Source organism: Nannospalax galili, unplaced genomic scaffold (genome assembly GCF_000622305.1).
Source record: "Nannospalax galili isolate Female #2095 unplaced genomic scaffold, S.galili_v1.0 scaffold144, whole genome shotgun sequence".
Classification (NCBI taxonomy): domain Eukaryota; kingdom Metazoa; phylum Chordata; class Mammalia; order Rodentia; family Spalacidae; genus Nannospalax; species Nannospalax galili.
In genome coordinates, this window is record NW_008353267.1 from 2,932,070 (window position 1) to 2,945,852 (window position 13,783).

Here is a 13,783-nt window from a genome sequence, read left to right on the forward strand (position 1 = left end):
TTATTTATTGTTTTTATTTTATGTGTATGAGTGTATTGTCTGCATGTATGTGAGTGCACCCGTTTAAGGAGCTGGTTTTCTTGAATTAAAATAATGCAACCTGACATGTCATTTCTCTGCCTTAGTTTCTTCTATGACTTCCTATTGCTTTTTCATGGCTTGATCCCGCCCTCCTGTGCAGCCCCAGTTCTCATCAGGCCCCTCCTTGACTTCAATATTCTACAATTACCAAGCTTTGTTCACACACAATGTTCCACCTCTCCTGAAGCTGTGTGGGCTATGTACCTGGTAGAGGCTGCTATCATTCTCTTTGTCTAATAAATTCTAAGTCCCACTTCTGGCCTCGGCTCAGCTGTCATTTTCCATCTCTGATCAGATAAGATGTCCCTATTGTGTCCCCATGGCCCCTCCCAGTTCTGTGACAGCAGTGCAGCCAAGGGTCATTCCCAGAATTGAATCTCCTAGATAGCAAGAAAATTCTGATGCATCTGTTGGAATCCAGGTGTCTTCTTAGGGCCATCTTCCTCCTTTGCTGGTAACAGAAGCCCAGTTTTGTGCCTATTTCTAAATGGGCAACAGGGTACCCTGACCCAGGAAAGGAACTGAAGTGCGTGTAAGCCAACTGTGATTTTCTGACTCATCTTGACAAGGTATTTGTTCTCCAGCTTCCCCTGTTCCTAAGTACAGTTGAGCTAAGTCAAAGAAAGGAGAATGGCCCACACCACTCTGTAGACTCTATTTTGGATGCCATTCTGTGAAGGCGTGATGTGTAAGGTGCTCCAAACACCCCAACACAGCAAGAGGGAGACATATCCAGTGTTGGACATCACTGGGCAATAAATCCAGTCCCAGTAGTTACTGCCACATTTCCCACTGTGTGAATTATCAAGAGCAAACATTAAGTCCACCCTGCTTATTGTTTAAATCACGATTAGCTGGGTATTCCACTGACTGTAGCAAAAAGCATTCTGGATTTTTTTTTTTTTTTAACTACCCTAAGATACAGGCAGATGATTCAAATTCCAAGACTGGTCCAAGGTATCAAGCAATGGGTCTTTAAAGCCTAGAGCAATAACTTGGGACATATCAAATCAAGGTGCTCTTTCTGGGTCCTTCTGGACATTGTTTTCAACTCTTGTGCCCAGGTCCAAACTTGTCCAGAATTTAGGAGTAGAATGGCTAAGTTCACCAAGATAACTGGCCCCTTGTATCCACTATGATCTTAGCCTCCTGTAACCTTCACTCTGCTAAAGAAACCTGCAGGTCAAGACCTCTTCAATCTGAGGCACACAACCCTTGAGGTGACCCTTCCACAGGACAGCATGAAGGAAGGGGTGAATTTATTACTTTCTCTTTTTTTCCTCAGAGGTCATCAGAAGTTGTTAGTGCTTTGAGAGCCCATTCCAGAAAACTCCCTGACACTCAGCTTATGAGGGCAACCTCTAAATACCTCAGCCCTTCAGACAGGAGGCTGCTGAGGCAGGGACCCCTAGTCACACTTACCGGGGTCTGAAAGCAGCAAAAGAGCTGGGTGAGGAAGGGGTGATTGCGGGCCAGGGACAGGATCCTCTTCTCCGTCATCGTACATTCCACGTCATCATCCTGCAGGATCACATCCTTCTTCAGCACTTTCACAGCATAGAGGTCTCCTGTTTCTTTTATCCTGGCAAGCATCACCTAGGACAACACATACGCATGGGGGGGGGGCTTAGGGGATTTGGGGTTGGGCACACATGAGAAAGTGAGTGTGTACCCCTCTCCCCCACAGAAACAGCATGCACATAACATGCTTGTTACTTCAACCTAGCCAGTCAAAATCAAGTCTCACCTTTCCAAAACTTCCCTTCCCCAGTACTCGGATGAACTCAAAGTTGTCGATGCCAAATCGGTTGGAAGAATTAATACCGATCCCATTTCCTTCCTTGGAGCTCTCCTTTCCCTGCCTTCTTAGTGTCGACCTGGAAATGAGTTTCTGCAAAAAGGAAGAATACAGAACTGTGGTGTGAGCACAAGGTGAGGATGAATGGAGAGGCCTTCCTAGCCAGAGTGGTCTCAGGCCTCCACCCAGCATGTGAAGAAACCAGCTCAGCTGGGCAGCCATTTAGGTTCTACAACTCGAAACTACCCCACATCAGCATCTGTGCCCACTGCTACCTGGGAGATACATCCAAGTTTGTGCACAAAAGAAAAGAGGAATGCCCAAGGCAGGCCACTCCTGTTTCCTTTGCTGTGGCTTTCCCACGGAGCAAGCAGATTCCAGGAGCGCCACCTAGTGCCCATATCACGCAAAGGCTGGTTTTAATGTTTGCTCAGAGAACCTCAGTACCAGGTCATGAATGAACCAATGTTTTTTTTTAAAAATTCGAATTACAGGGCTGGAGAGATGGCTCCGTGGTTAAGAACATTTGCTGTTCTTCCAGAGGACCCAGGTTCGATTCCCAGTACCCACTTTGTGGCTAACAATGGTCAGTAACTCCAGTTCCAGGGGATCCGACACCCTCTTGTGGCCTCTGCAGGCATTACCCGCACATGGTGTGCTTACGTACATGCAGACAAAATACTCACACACACAAAATAATAGTAAATAAAATATTTCAAAATTTTTAAGTTAAATAAAGAAATAAAATTCAATGTAAAATAGAAACAAGCAAAATTATGATGAATAAAATGATAAATACCTAAAAGCTCATCAGCCTTCTCTCAACATATAATTAAATTGTTTTATAGTACACAGTGTTAAAAAATAGTCATGTTTACTTTCCAAACCTTTAAATACCTTCTGAGAACACAAAGCTGTTTTTGCTTAATTGTTTTTGGCTTTTGTTTGTTCTGAGGTATTGGGAATGGAATTCAAGACATTTGCATGCTGGGCAAGCACTCTATCACAGAGCTAAACCCCCACACAGAGAATGAGTTTAAATGACTACTCAGTGTTCTGTTTCACACACACAGACACACACACACACACACACACACACACACACACAATTTATTTACTAATGTTTTGCTATTGAAAATGCATGCAATCTCTACTTTTCACTGCAATAAAAATAACACCCTCCCCAATGATATACTTGCATGTGAAAATTCAAAACACGGTGAGGCAGAGTTCACATTCTGTCATTGCCTACCTGGGTTTAAATGACTGCTCCGCAATCTGGCTTGTGACCTGGAGCAAGTTACCTTATTCAGACTCAGTTTCCTCTTCTGGAAAGGGAGGTGATAGTACCTGCCCCATGAGTGACCACGAGGAATAAATAAGCAGATCCTCGGACAGGCTTGGGCAGGCACCAAGTCATGATCATCATCCATCTTCTTAAGATAGTTCTTTGGAAATGGAATTCCTTGGGTCAAAGTGTCAACCTCAAAGACTTTTTACTACACAACCAACTTGCCTTCTACAAAGATGAGACAATGTACACTCCCAAAAGGATAATGAGAGCCTGCTTGGGTCTTGGGCGCCACATCGTTCTTCACAGTGAAGACACTACCCAAAGGCAGGGGCAGGGTGACTTAAGCAGACAGACAGACAGACAGTCAGACAGACACACACACACACATACACACACACATATAACTTGTGAAATTTATAAGACAAGCTACCATCAGGCAACAAATCAAAAGTTTGACATCCTGGAGCTTTTGATCTACTTAGGTAAAAAGAGCTTATCTAAATGGACTTCTAAGCAACGCTGGAAATAAAGGAACTTCACCACAGACTGAAGCCTCCAGGAGCTGATTTATTTAATCCCATAAAACAGGGATTGCAGCATAGAAAAATGGGTCATCTTAAAATTTTAGTGGTTTTAATGGCTCTTCCTCTAAATCTCTCATCAATTTTCAGAGATAACAAAGTGGTACCCACTTTTAATTCACTTCCTCTATTTGCATACTTCCCCTGGTTGGGCCAAACATTCTAAGCCAGTGTTTCACAATCCTTTTAAACCCATTTTTCTCTTTAGTTAGACTGATAATTTTTTCTTTTTAATGCTTTACTGACAAGAAGTAAATCTGGTTTCTCCACTATTAAATATCATAACATTAAAGGTATCTGGTTCAAGTGACAAGGGGGCAATGTCATTTTGAAACTGTGACACATGGTCTATACCCTATTCCCAGTGTATTTTAGGATCACTAAAATCAGACTGAAATCCCTCATGCTTCCATTTCATGAAGAGCTGTCAGACCTTTTCAGGTAAAAGGAAACAATATAGTTAGTGCTGACATTTTCTAAGTTATTAAGAACCTCAGAGTGATTGGACTTTCAAAGTATCCAGAGATTACTTCACAGTTAGGTCTAGAATTTTCTGGACTTAGATCTCAAGCTACTCCTAACAGATCTCACAGCCATCAACTGTGGCTATTCCCTAGCCCTCTGCAGACACTGGCCAAAAAGGCAGCAGTAACAAGTGGGAAGCAGCCAAGGCTCTGATGGAGAGTACCAGGTGGAGGTCACTTAGGGAGGATACACACAAAACACATCCAGGGCAACTCAGCCACTCTACCCACTCCCAGGAGTCCAGAGGAAGGAGCTCTTGTCAGCTGCTGAACATGAAAGATAAATTCACAGTCCATAAACAAACTCAGCAGAGCTGCTGGAGCCCAGAGACGTCAAGAAGTGCAGGAAGCATCGAGCTCAATTCCTTCAGAGATGAAGAAGCTGAGGTTCGTGGCTACTGGCCAGTTGTCCAGCTTGGGCCCCAGCCAAGAGCAAAACCCAGGTCTCTGGGTTCTGAGCTTTTCACCAGACAATATCAATGGGAAACTTATATTCAAAGAAAATACTCTTTCTCTTGCTTCCTGATATACATGCATGCTCACTGTTTCTTGTGTAATTGTTTGGACTCTTATTTGTGGGATAAAATGCTTTTTAAAAGTGCAGTAGCCCTGTTCACAAAATTTGCAGAGATTCAAAACCTTGATGATCCCTCCTGTACTCCTTTGGGCTAGCCCCAAGTTTCAAACTATAATATATGCCAAAAGACAAAGGCTCACCGAGGTTGGAGAAATATTCCCGGGTTGGAGACCCATCCCTGCCAGGGTCTTGGCCAGCTCCACTGCATTCACCCCACAGTTAGGGGCCACATTCGCTTGACATCGAATATGTACATTCATTTTACATACTGGAGGAAGAGGAAAACAGAATCCATAGTCACAAAAGAACCAAGTCACCATATGCTACAGATAACTGATTACCTAAGGTTTATGACAGAGGAGTGATACAGGCTGGGCAATGCTAACTCACATTAGAGCAATTCCTGACATTTTATCTATTTCTGATTTGTGTGGAAGCAGAAATTCTGGCATGCTAAAAGAATAATAGATTTCAAATAATAGATTTCAATTTTTTTTCCATTATGACTTGATGGAATAGACTCATCTACATCACGTGTAACAGTCACTGCTGACTTAATAGCACAATCCAATATAAAGATTAAAATGTTCAGCACAGTGACAATCACAGTTCATTAAATAAGAAAGAATCATGTCAACCAATTTTATTCCTCTTCTTTCTCTCAACAATGAAATAAAAAAGTGGCGGTCTAAATGCTGTTCAAACAGCTTTAAAATGGTGTTTCTGAGGGAAGGGAGCTCTGTATAGCTTTTTTTTTTCCTGAGTGTCATTGTGGTCGGGTGGCCCGCGTAGCCCAGAGAGCATATCCTGTGGGGCTGTGGTTCTCAGTCTCTGCTGTCTGTGGTTCTGTTTTAAAAGGGGAAGAAAAAAAGTAACTTTTAAAGCATTTGAAGGTCGGGGTAATGGCAGCTGGAGCAGTAAGGAAAGTAAGTCACATTTCTTGTTCTTGGGAAGCTGCCTTGTGACAATGAAGGCTCTAAAGCTTAATCAGCAGAAATAAATTGTGATCTGGTTTCCTGAAATGCGTCCTGCTGATGGGAGGCTGAACCAAAGCCGTGTACAACAAATGCCTCTTTGATGGAGTTGGTTCGTCTGTGGAAGCACACGCCAAGCCAGACTTTATGGGGCTGGAGTTTCTGTCATTTAGGACGCTTTCTTTATGAAAAGGAATGCCACAGCGAGTGGAGAGGAACCCTGAAGCTTAAGCTTCATTAGCCTCATGGGAAATCGATGGATACAGAGACACAAGTTATAACCTTTCAGAAAGATCTTATGACAGTAAAAACAAAGGTTATGGGAACCAAGTCATTGCAGATGCACTACTCTTGGGCTACCAGGAACAGAGCACTGTAGATGGGCCTGTGCCTCACTCTGCAAATTAGCCAGAACTGTAAGAAAGGTGGCTCACCCAGGTGAGACCGCCAAGCTGGCACCAAGTAGCAGCTGAACAAAAGCCCCCAGATGCCTTACCTGAGCTGGCTGCTGTTTCAGGTAAACGAAAAGGTAAATATTACATGGCATGCTAGAGAGGCAGAAGAATTCACTCTTTTTTGTTTGTTTTGGTTTGCTTTTGAGACAGGGTGTCTTACTGTGTAGCCCAGGTTGGCCCTGAACCTCACTAATTAGATCAACTCTTGACAATCCTTCTGGATCAACTCTGTCAGGTGCTGGGATTAGAGGCATGAGCCACCACACCTGGCTAGGATTTGGTCCCTTTTGCTGACAGAAGTAGCCGATGCCAACTCGGCCTCCTCTGTTACTCTCCTGGTCCAGCAGGCTAGTCTGACTGATGAGGCTTCAGGTACACCTCATGACATCTAGATCATTACATATCAACGGGAGATGACCAAAGACCAACAGTGCCACACCCTCTAACTGGACAGAGCTCAGCCCTGACTCTACTCTGAGCCTCTGCAAAGGCAAAAGCTCCGAACGGCACTGGGCAGTGTTGGTGGGGTGCCAGCCCCCCACCAAAGCTTAGTGGGCTTCATTCCACCCACATCACAGAACTTGTGCAGCCCACTCATGCTGCTCTTGCTGTCTGCACTCTGACAATTCAGCTGCTGCTTACTTCTCCCGAGAGCATCAGACCTGCTCTCTGGCCAGTTCTTACTTATAACTCAATCTTCTCTAGGCCATCTCTCCCCCACCCCACCTCTTTCCATCTTCCATGCACAGCCAAGATCCCATTTTCCCTCTTTCAAATGCTTATTAAAAGCACAATGCCCAGTCTACACTCAGCATAAGTAGTTAACGACAGCAGGATAGATCACTGAACTTAACATTTCATTTAATGTTCTAATGTTAGAGACTAGATATAGTTCTTTTTGTATGCCTGACAAATGATATAGTAGCATAAGACCATTCAGATGTTGCCATGGAACATATCAGAGACATCAATCCTAGGTCAGATCCTGTGCCTACATGGCTCCGAAGGCTGGTGGAATGGCATTTCCATAAAGAAGTGGGAAGTCACTGCCTCTGCCACTTACTTTTACACTGAAGTCCTTGTCGCATTATCCCCCAGAGCAGGGAGCCGCAGTGATCACAGAATGTGGGCACCTTATAGTTGTGAATGTTGAACTTGTGTGGGATGTTGATTCCAAACCTCTGTTCCGTAGTCTAGGAAAAAGGGAACAAGCAAACTTCGGATCAACACCTTTTGTAGCAACTGTAACGGGAGCCTGGCAAATGCAAAGTGTTACGATGACACCTGAGCTGAGTATATTATTTCACTATGCTCAGCTCTGGTTAGTTACTCAGGTCTCAGTAAGTTTTTTTAATGCACAAGACACAGGGAAGAAACCTGGGGTCTATATTATACCATTCACCATTTGGAGACAGAAGTAGAAATTTTTTCCTTTCACCTTTTCTATTCAGGCCACAGTTCTGAATAGGACTGTGGCCATTTCATTCATTCAGCCTTTGTATGACTTAAATTCTGACTGTCAGTGCAAACATGGTGACTTTATTTCATGCACTGTTTCTGGTAAACATCCACACTGGCCATACACTCTGTGGTCTACTTCACTGTTTGAAGCAATAACTACAGGTCCAACATGAGAAAGCATAGGGCAATGATTACTTCTCTCTGGACTTTTCTGGCCTCTTTCCCATATAACCCGTGGTCCATACCTCTCTGGATGTTCCCTCCTTAGCTCTTCTACATGTACGTGGTCAAGTCCTACAGTTAGACTTTTCCAAGCATCCGCAAATCCACTGTCAGCAACACTCCACCTGATTTCTCCCTTGTGAATTTAGAATGTGTGCCCATCTCAGACAAATGCAACAGGAGCTTTTAAACACATAGACATCCTCCCTGGGGTTCCTGAGAAGCTGCAGGAGGTCCACAGTCTCTTTGTTTAGCAAGCATGATTTATAGTTAACATACTTGTCAATTCTATTTATCTCCCACAAACATGAATGAGCAAAGTATTGATGCAGTTTTCAGACCAAGGCACAGAGAGGGCATGGGCCTGGCTGAGCTGACAGAGGACCACTAGTCAAGGTCATGCTCAGTGTTCCAATGCAGGTGCTGGCAGGCCAAGCACAGGCCTGTTTCATTCCACTAGGGCTCTCGCCACATTAGCAGAAATAATCTATACAGGCCTGCTTAGCTGACCTCTGACTGAGTCTTCAAAAAGTGTTATGTTTTGGGGATGGAGAGATGGCTCAGCGGTTAAGAGCACTGACTACTCTAACAGAGGACCCAGGTTCAATTCCCAGCACCCACATGGCAGCTAACAACCATCTGTAACTCCAGTTCTAGAGGATCTGATGCCTTCTTCTGACCTCCATGGGCAGTGCATGACATGAGTGCACTTACTCACATGCAGGCAATATATTCATACACATAAAATAAAAATAATGTATTTTTTAAAAGTGTTACATTTTGAATGTGAACGATCTCACAGACTCATGTTCTGAAGATGTGACCCAGGCTGGCAGTGTTATTTTGGGTGGCTGTGGAACCAGAAATATATTCTTAGGAGCAGAATTCATTTTATTTTATGTGTATGAGTGTTTTCCCTAATTGTATGTAAGTGTACCATGTGCAGGCAATGCCTGCAGAGGACAAAAGAGGGTGTAGGGGCCCCTGGAACTGGAGTTACAGATGGTTGTTAGCTACCATGTGGGTACTGGGAACCAACCCAGGTCCTCTGCAAGAGCAGCCAGTACTCTTAACTACTGAGCCATCTCTCCATCCCCCTCAGGGTAGGATTTAAAAGGTAATATCCCACCCTTAGTTCCAGGCTATCCTTCCTCGCCACCATGATGTCAACTGTTCTGCCATACCAACCCCTCCTTGTCATGGTAGTCTGAAACCATGAAGCAAAATAAGCCTTTCTTCCCTTACATTGTGAACAGAAGGCATTCTGTCACAGCCAGGCAAAAGTAACTAACAGACAAAGTGAGGTCAAACCACAAGAGGACAGAAATGCAAATTAGAGCACCACTGTGGGAGGTGCCGTTGGAGAGCTGACCCTGAACCAAGGAGGCAGGGAAAGTGGAGGGTGGGGAGAGAGCACACACAGAGAACGGGTGCTTAGTCAGGAAGCCAGCAGCCTCTTACCTTGGCATCCACTTTGTTAATATTGTTTTGGCAAGTGCAGGCTGTAACAATTAGATGATGGCAGCGTTTATGGACGACGCAGGTGCACACTAGGAAATTAAATCCAGCAATTACACATTTATCAGAGGTTCCCAGCCACTTACAGCAGTCAACGAAGACTGCCCATGCCATCGTGACCTGACATGGATATCTGGCCACATACTGGTACCCAGAACTCCCATCCTTCCTACTTCCATTGACACCATCTTAACAAAGACCTTTGTTCAAGCTCAAACTGTCCTCAATCAGTCCTGAGCTTATTTCCTGGTCCTGACGTTAGTCCATCCTGCACCCACCTCCAGAGGAGCCTTCTCAGTATCATTCTGGTCACATCTGTCTTATGACTGAACATTTCCAATGGTACCTCGTTGCCATCAACAGCGTTCAAACCCAGCCAGGTTCCAGACCCCTCAGAGGTCACCCCAGCTACATGACATTTCTTTTCTATGAGACCCATTTGCTTCAATAAAACTAAACTACTTGATCTTTCTAGAACAAGTCTTCCTTCTTTCCTAGAGACTACTAATGACACCCTTTCTGACCTCTAAGACACCCTACTTGCCTAGTGACTGACTATATCTAAAGTTTATGACAAGAAAAAACTCAAAGAATACCTCTTCCAAGACAATATCCTATATCTGCTCCTTCCAGACCCAGACCATCTCCCCTCCTCCTTTGATTTCCTACAGTCCCTCTGCCTGTCCCCTCACTTAAAATATTCCACACATGGCCAAGTCCTGACCAGAATTCCCAACATGATGCCTAGTGCTAAGTAGCCAATTCAATAAAAATTTGCTACATGGCTCAATCAGTTGTCTGAATATTTTTCTCATTTTTGGCAAGATAAGGACATAACTCATAAGGAATACACTTGTCATTAAAGAATGAGCACGTGTAATGACACAAAGTAAAAACGCACATCATTGCATGTCCTCTCAAGACATGTGGGAACTGTGAGGATTAAGCACATAATGGTAGGCGACATGTCAGCAAAGAGCATTGTCCCCAACACATCTAATTTTCAGCAGATTGAATTCACAGGACCACTGCATTGAAAGAGTCTAGAGAACCATTCTTTGGGTATGGGGATGCCAAAGTCACCCTCCACACAGAGAAACTTTATTTTACAGACAGATGGTTCATCAACTTTGTTGATATTAAAGCGCTAGCTTCTGGTGTCATGAAATGTTCTCTGTTGTTTCCTGAGGTTTTCAACTTTACTGGGTTGTGCTCAAATACTATAATTTCTTTTCTTCTGCTCACTCTAGGTTTCAATTTCCCTTCTTTCCCAGGCTTCCTAAGGTGGGCATCTAGATTACTAATTTTATTTATTTAATTTTTTGAGACAGAGTCTCTCTGTAGCCCCAGTTGGCCTGAACTTGCTATGTAGACCAGTTTGGGCTGGATCTCAACAGAGATTTGCCTGCCTCTGCCTCCTCAGTGCTGGGATTAAAGGCTTGGGCCACCAAACTCAGGTCTAGATTACTAATTTTGATATTTCTCCTTTCTAGTCCCTGTATTTAATGCTATATATTTTTACCTGAGCATAGCTTTCACTGTACCCCACATATTTTGGTGAAATACACTTTATTTTTACTTGGTACAAGGTATTTTTTATGTTTTCTCAAGTTTTCTTTGACTTGTGTGTTACTTAGAATTTGTTGTTTTAGTTTTTCAGTTACCTTTCAGCTTTGATTTCTAGTTTCACGTCATTGTGGATTGAGAGGATAATTCTTTTAAAATTTTTTAAATTGTGTGTGTGTGTGTGTGTGTGTGTGTGTGCGCGCAAAGAAGTCAGAGACAGCTCTCTGGAGCGTCACTCTTTGTGATCCTGGGATAAAAACTCAGGTTGCCAGGCCCGCACACAGGGCTTCTACCTGCTGAGCCATCCTGTTGGCCCCAAAAGATGACTCTCTTTTTTCTATTTTTTCCACATTTGTTGAATTAGTTTATGGTACAGAGTGTGGTCTCTATGGTGAACGTTCCTCATGCGTTTGAGAAGAATGTGTAATCTGCTGTAGTTGGCTGGTGTTTGCTACAAATGTCAATTTGATCAAGCTGTGATGGTGCTGTTTGGGCCAACCAAAGGCCAGTGCTTTTCTGCCCGCTGAGTCTAGCGATTACTGGCAGACTGAATCTTCCGACGCCAGAGGTGGGCTTGTCTGTTCTGCCTTGTAGTTCTATTTGTCTCATGCGTTTCGCCTGCCTATTGTTAGGAACAAACATGTTAAACACTGTTGGTCTTTCTGGAGAATTGACCCTGTTATTATTACATAGTGGTCTTTCTATTTCTGATACTCCGCCTTGCCCTGAAGCCCACTTTGTCTGAAGCTCCTTCCCTTTGCTTTTGATGAGGGTTAGTATAACATACTTCTCTCCTACCAGGCATTTGGCTTTATATCCCTCAGCAAGATGTGAACAAAGGCTTCTCATGCCTCCTGACTAATGTTCTTTCTAGCTCTTTAAATAGCAGGTGACCTGCTGAAAGTTGGCTAAGAAACACCCGCACACTATATGCTGGGAGAAAAAGAAATAAAACAACAAAAGACATACCTTCTAAATCATGTATTTTAATTTGTAAACTTTCCCCTTGTATATATGGAGCTTCTCAATTCATCTTAGAAAGTATAAGATGGATGTATCACCACAGGGCACACCCCATCTTAGGAGGCTCAGGCTAAAGAGTGATATCGACTTGGCTTATGAGCTCTCTTCTCACTTAGGACTGAATTTATAGCACGCAGGTCAATTACTACTGTTGTACTGATTATATACTTAGTTTTTAAGCTTTGAGAATTCAGTGGAATTTTTCATATATATCAAAGTCAAAATGAGATCCAAGAGTATGTTTTAATCAGTTCTTCAAAAGGAAAGAATGTGTTACCTCACCTCCTCCAAAACAGAAGGTGGATTTTCTTATTCACAAATAGACAACCACTCTAGGATACGTAGTGCTATGCTGCCAGTCATTTACAGAGTAAAAATCAAAATGTGAATGCGTGACAACACTCAAGCCAGCAGTAAGGGAGCCCCAACAAAGGGACAGGAGGACCTGGCCACATAAAGGCACATCAGAGGGGGCTTCTCTCTGTTTTCTTTTGTCGTACATGAACAGGGACACAGGTATGTGATTTTACCTTAGAATTATGAGAATAAAATGCATTTACTTTTGAAATGTTTCTCACTTGGTGGGGGAGGTATTTAGATCCAACGCATGACCTGGTATATGCTACACAATCTCTCTTTTACTTTTTAAAAAAACACAAAAATTTAAAAAGAAAACCAATTTGCATAATAGCATCCATTCCCTAAGCAAGTAAGGCGAACGTGGCAGAAGGCCGCTTCTCACCCTACCAACAATGCAGCATGAATATCAAATATTTATCACCTAGACTCAAGGAGATGCTCAGAAATGGCTCTTCTTTTCAGTCTTCTTATGTTACTACAGAGACAGACTTTAAGCAGTGAAACTTTACTGGGTCTCCTGACTTTAGAAACAAATATATTCCTCTATATTGTCTAAGACATCCAGGATCTGATAAGAACTAGAGTTTGCTACATGGGGTCTCATTTGACCTGGGGAAACTTATCACAGTATTGATGGGGCACATCCTGTTTCTTCTTGGTATTATCATTTTTTCACAAAAGAACAAGATCAAACATGAATATAAACACGTTTTCTTACCTTGGCATTGATAACCCTGTTTCCCAAACACTCCCCTGTTCAAGAAAAAAGAGAAAAAAAAAATACCATCATTCAAATAGTTCAGCAATAATGTCCTATAATCCTTAAAATGCGCTTTGTTCTCTGATCCCTTGTGAAAAACAATTTCAGGAAAGAGACACAGACAGTGTGCTTTTCCGAGCTCTTGTGAACAGCATGCACAAAGAAAATTACCTGATGGATTATAATGCTCCAGGTGACATAATCAGTAGGTGATGATGATTCCCATTCCACCTACGATCAGCCACCTCCTAAATCCTGAGTGAAAACCAACGCCCGCCCGTGTGCAGAGGACTGAGCTCAGTCAAGACCTCCTCAACAGCTTCCTCCCTCTCACATACATGGGAAGATGCACATATGTCACCGTACTCACACACAGAGACAGACTGACAGACAGAGGATGATGCACAGATGTTGCAATAAACACACATGGAGACACATGCAGATGGATGAGAGAGAGGGAGGGAGGGAGGGAGGGAGAGAGGGAGAGAGAGAGAGAGAGAGAGAGAGAGAAAGAGAGAGAGAACACCCTGGTAAGCATACTGCAGCTTCCGGGTGCAGTACTCTCCCTTGTCCTGTACCCACATTACCC

General features: G+C 43.3%; 1 protein-coding gene across 1 annotated transcript in view; it reads right to left on the reverse strand.

Annotated features, from left to right (window-relative positions):
* Nucleotides 1-13,783, reverse strand: part of Prkch (protein kinase C eta) — a 231,036-nt gene that overhangs the window by 98,620 nt on the left and 118,633 nt on the right. Inside the window, exons 4-9 of the mRNA XM_008850507.3 lie at nt 13,153-13,187; nt 9,429-9,517; nt 7,348-7,477; nt 4,996-5,123; nt 1,829-1,972; nt 1,504-1,677 (exon numbers count right to left, since the gene is read on the reverse strand). Of these exons, the coding sequence (XP_008848729.1) occupies nt 1,504-1,677; nt 1,829-1,972; nt 4,996-5,123; nt 7,348-7,477; nt 9,429-9,517; nt 13,153-13,187 (700 nt within the window). The remainder of the gene's footprint in view (nt 1-1,503; nt 1,678-1,828; nt 1,973-4,995; nt 5,124-7,347; nt 7,478-9,428; nt 9,518-13,152; nt 13,188-13,783) is intronic.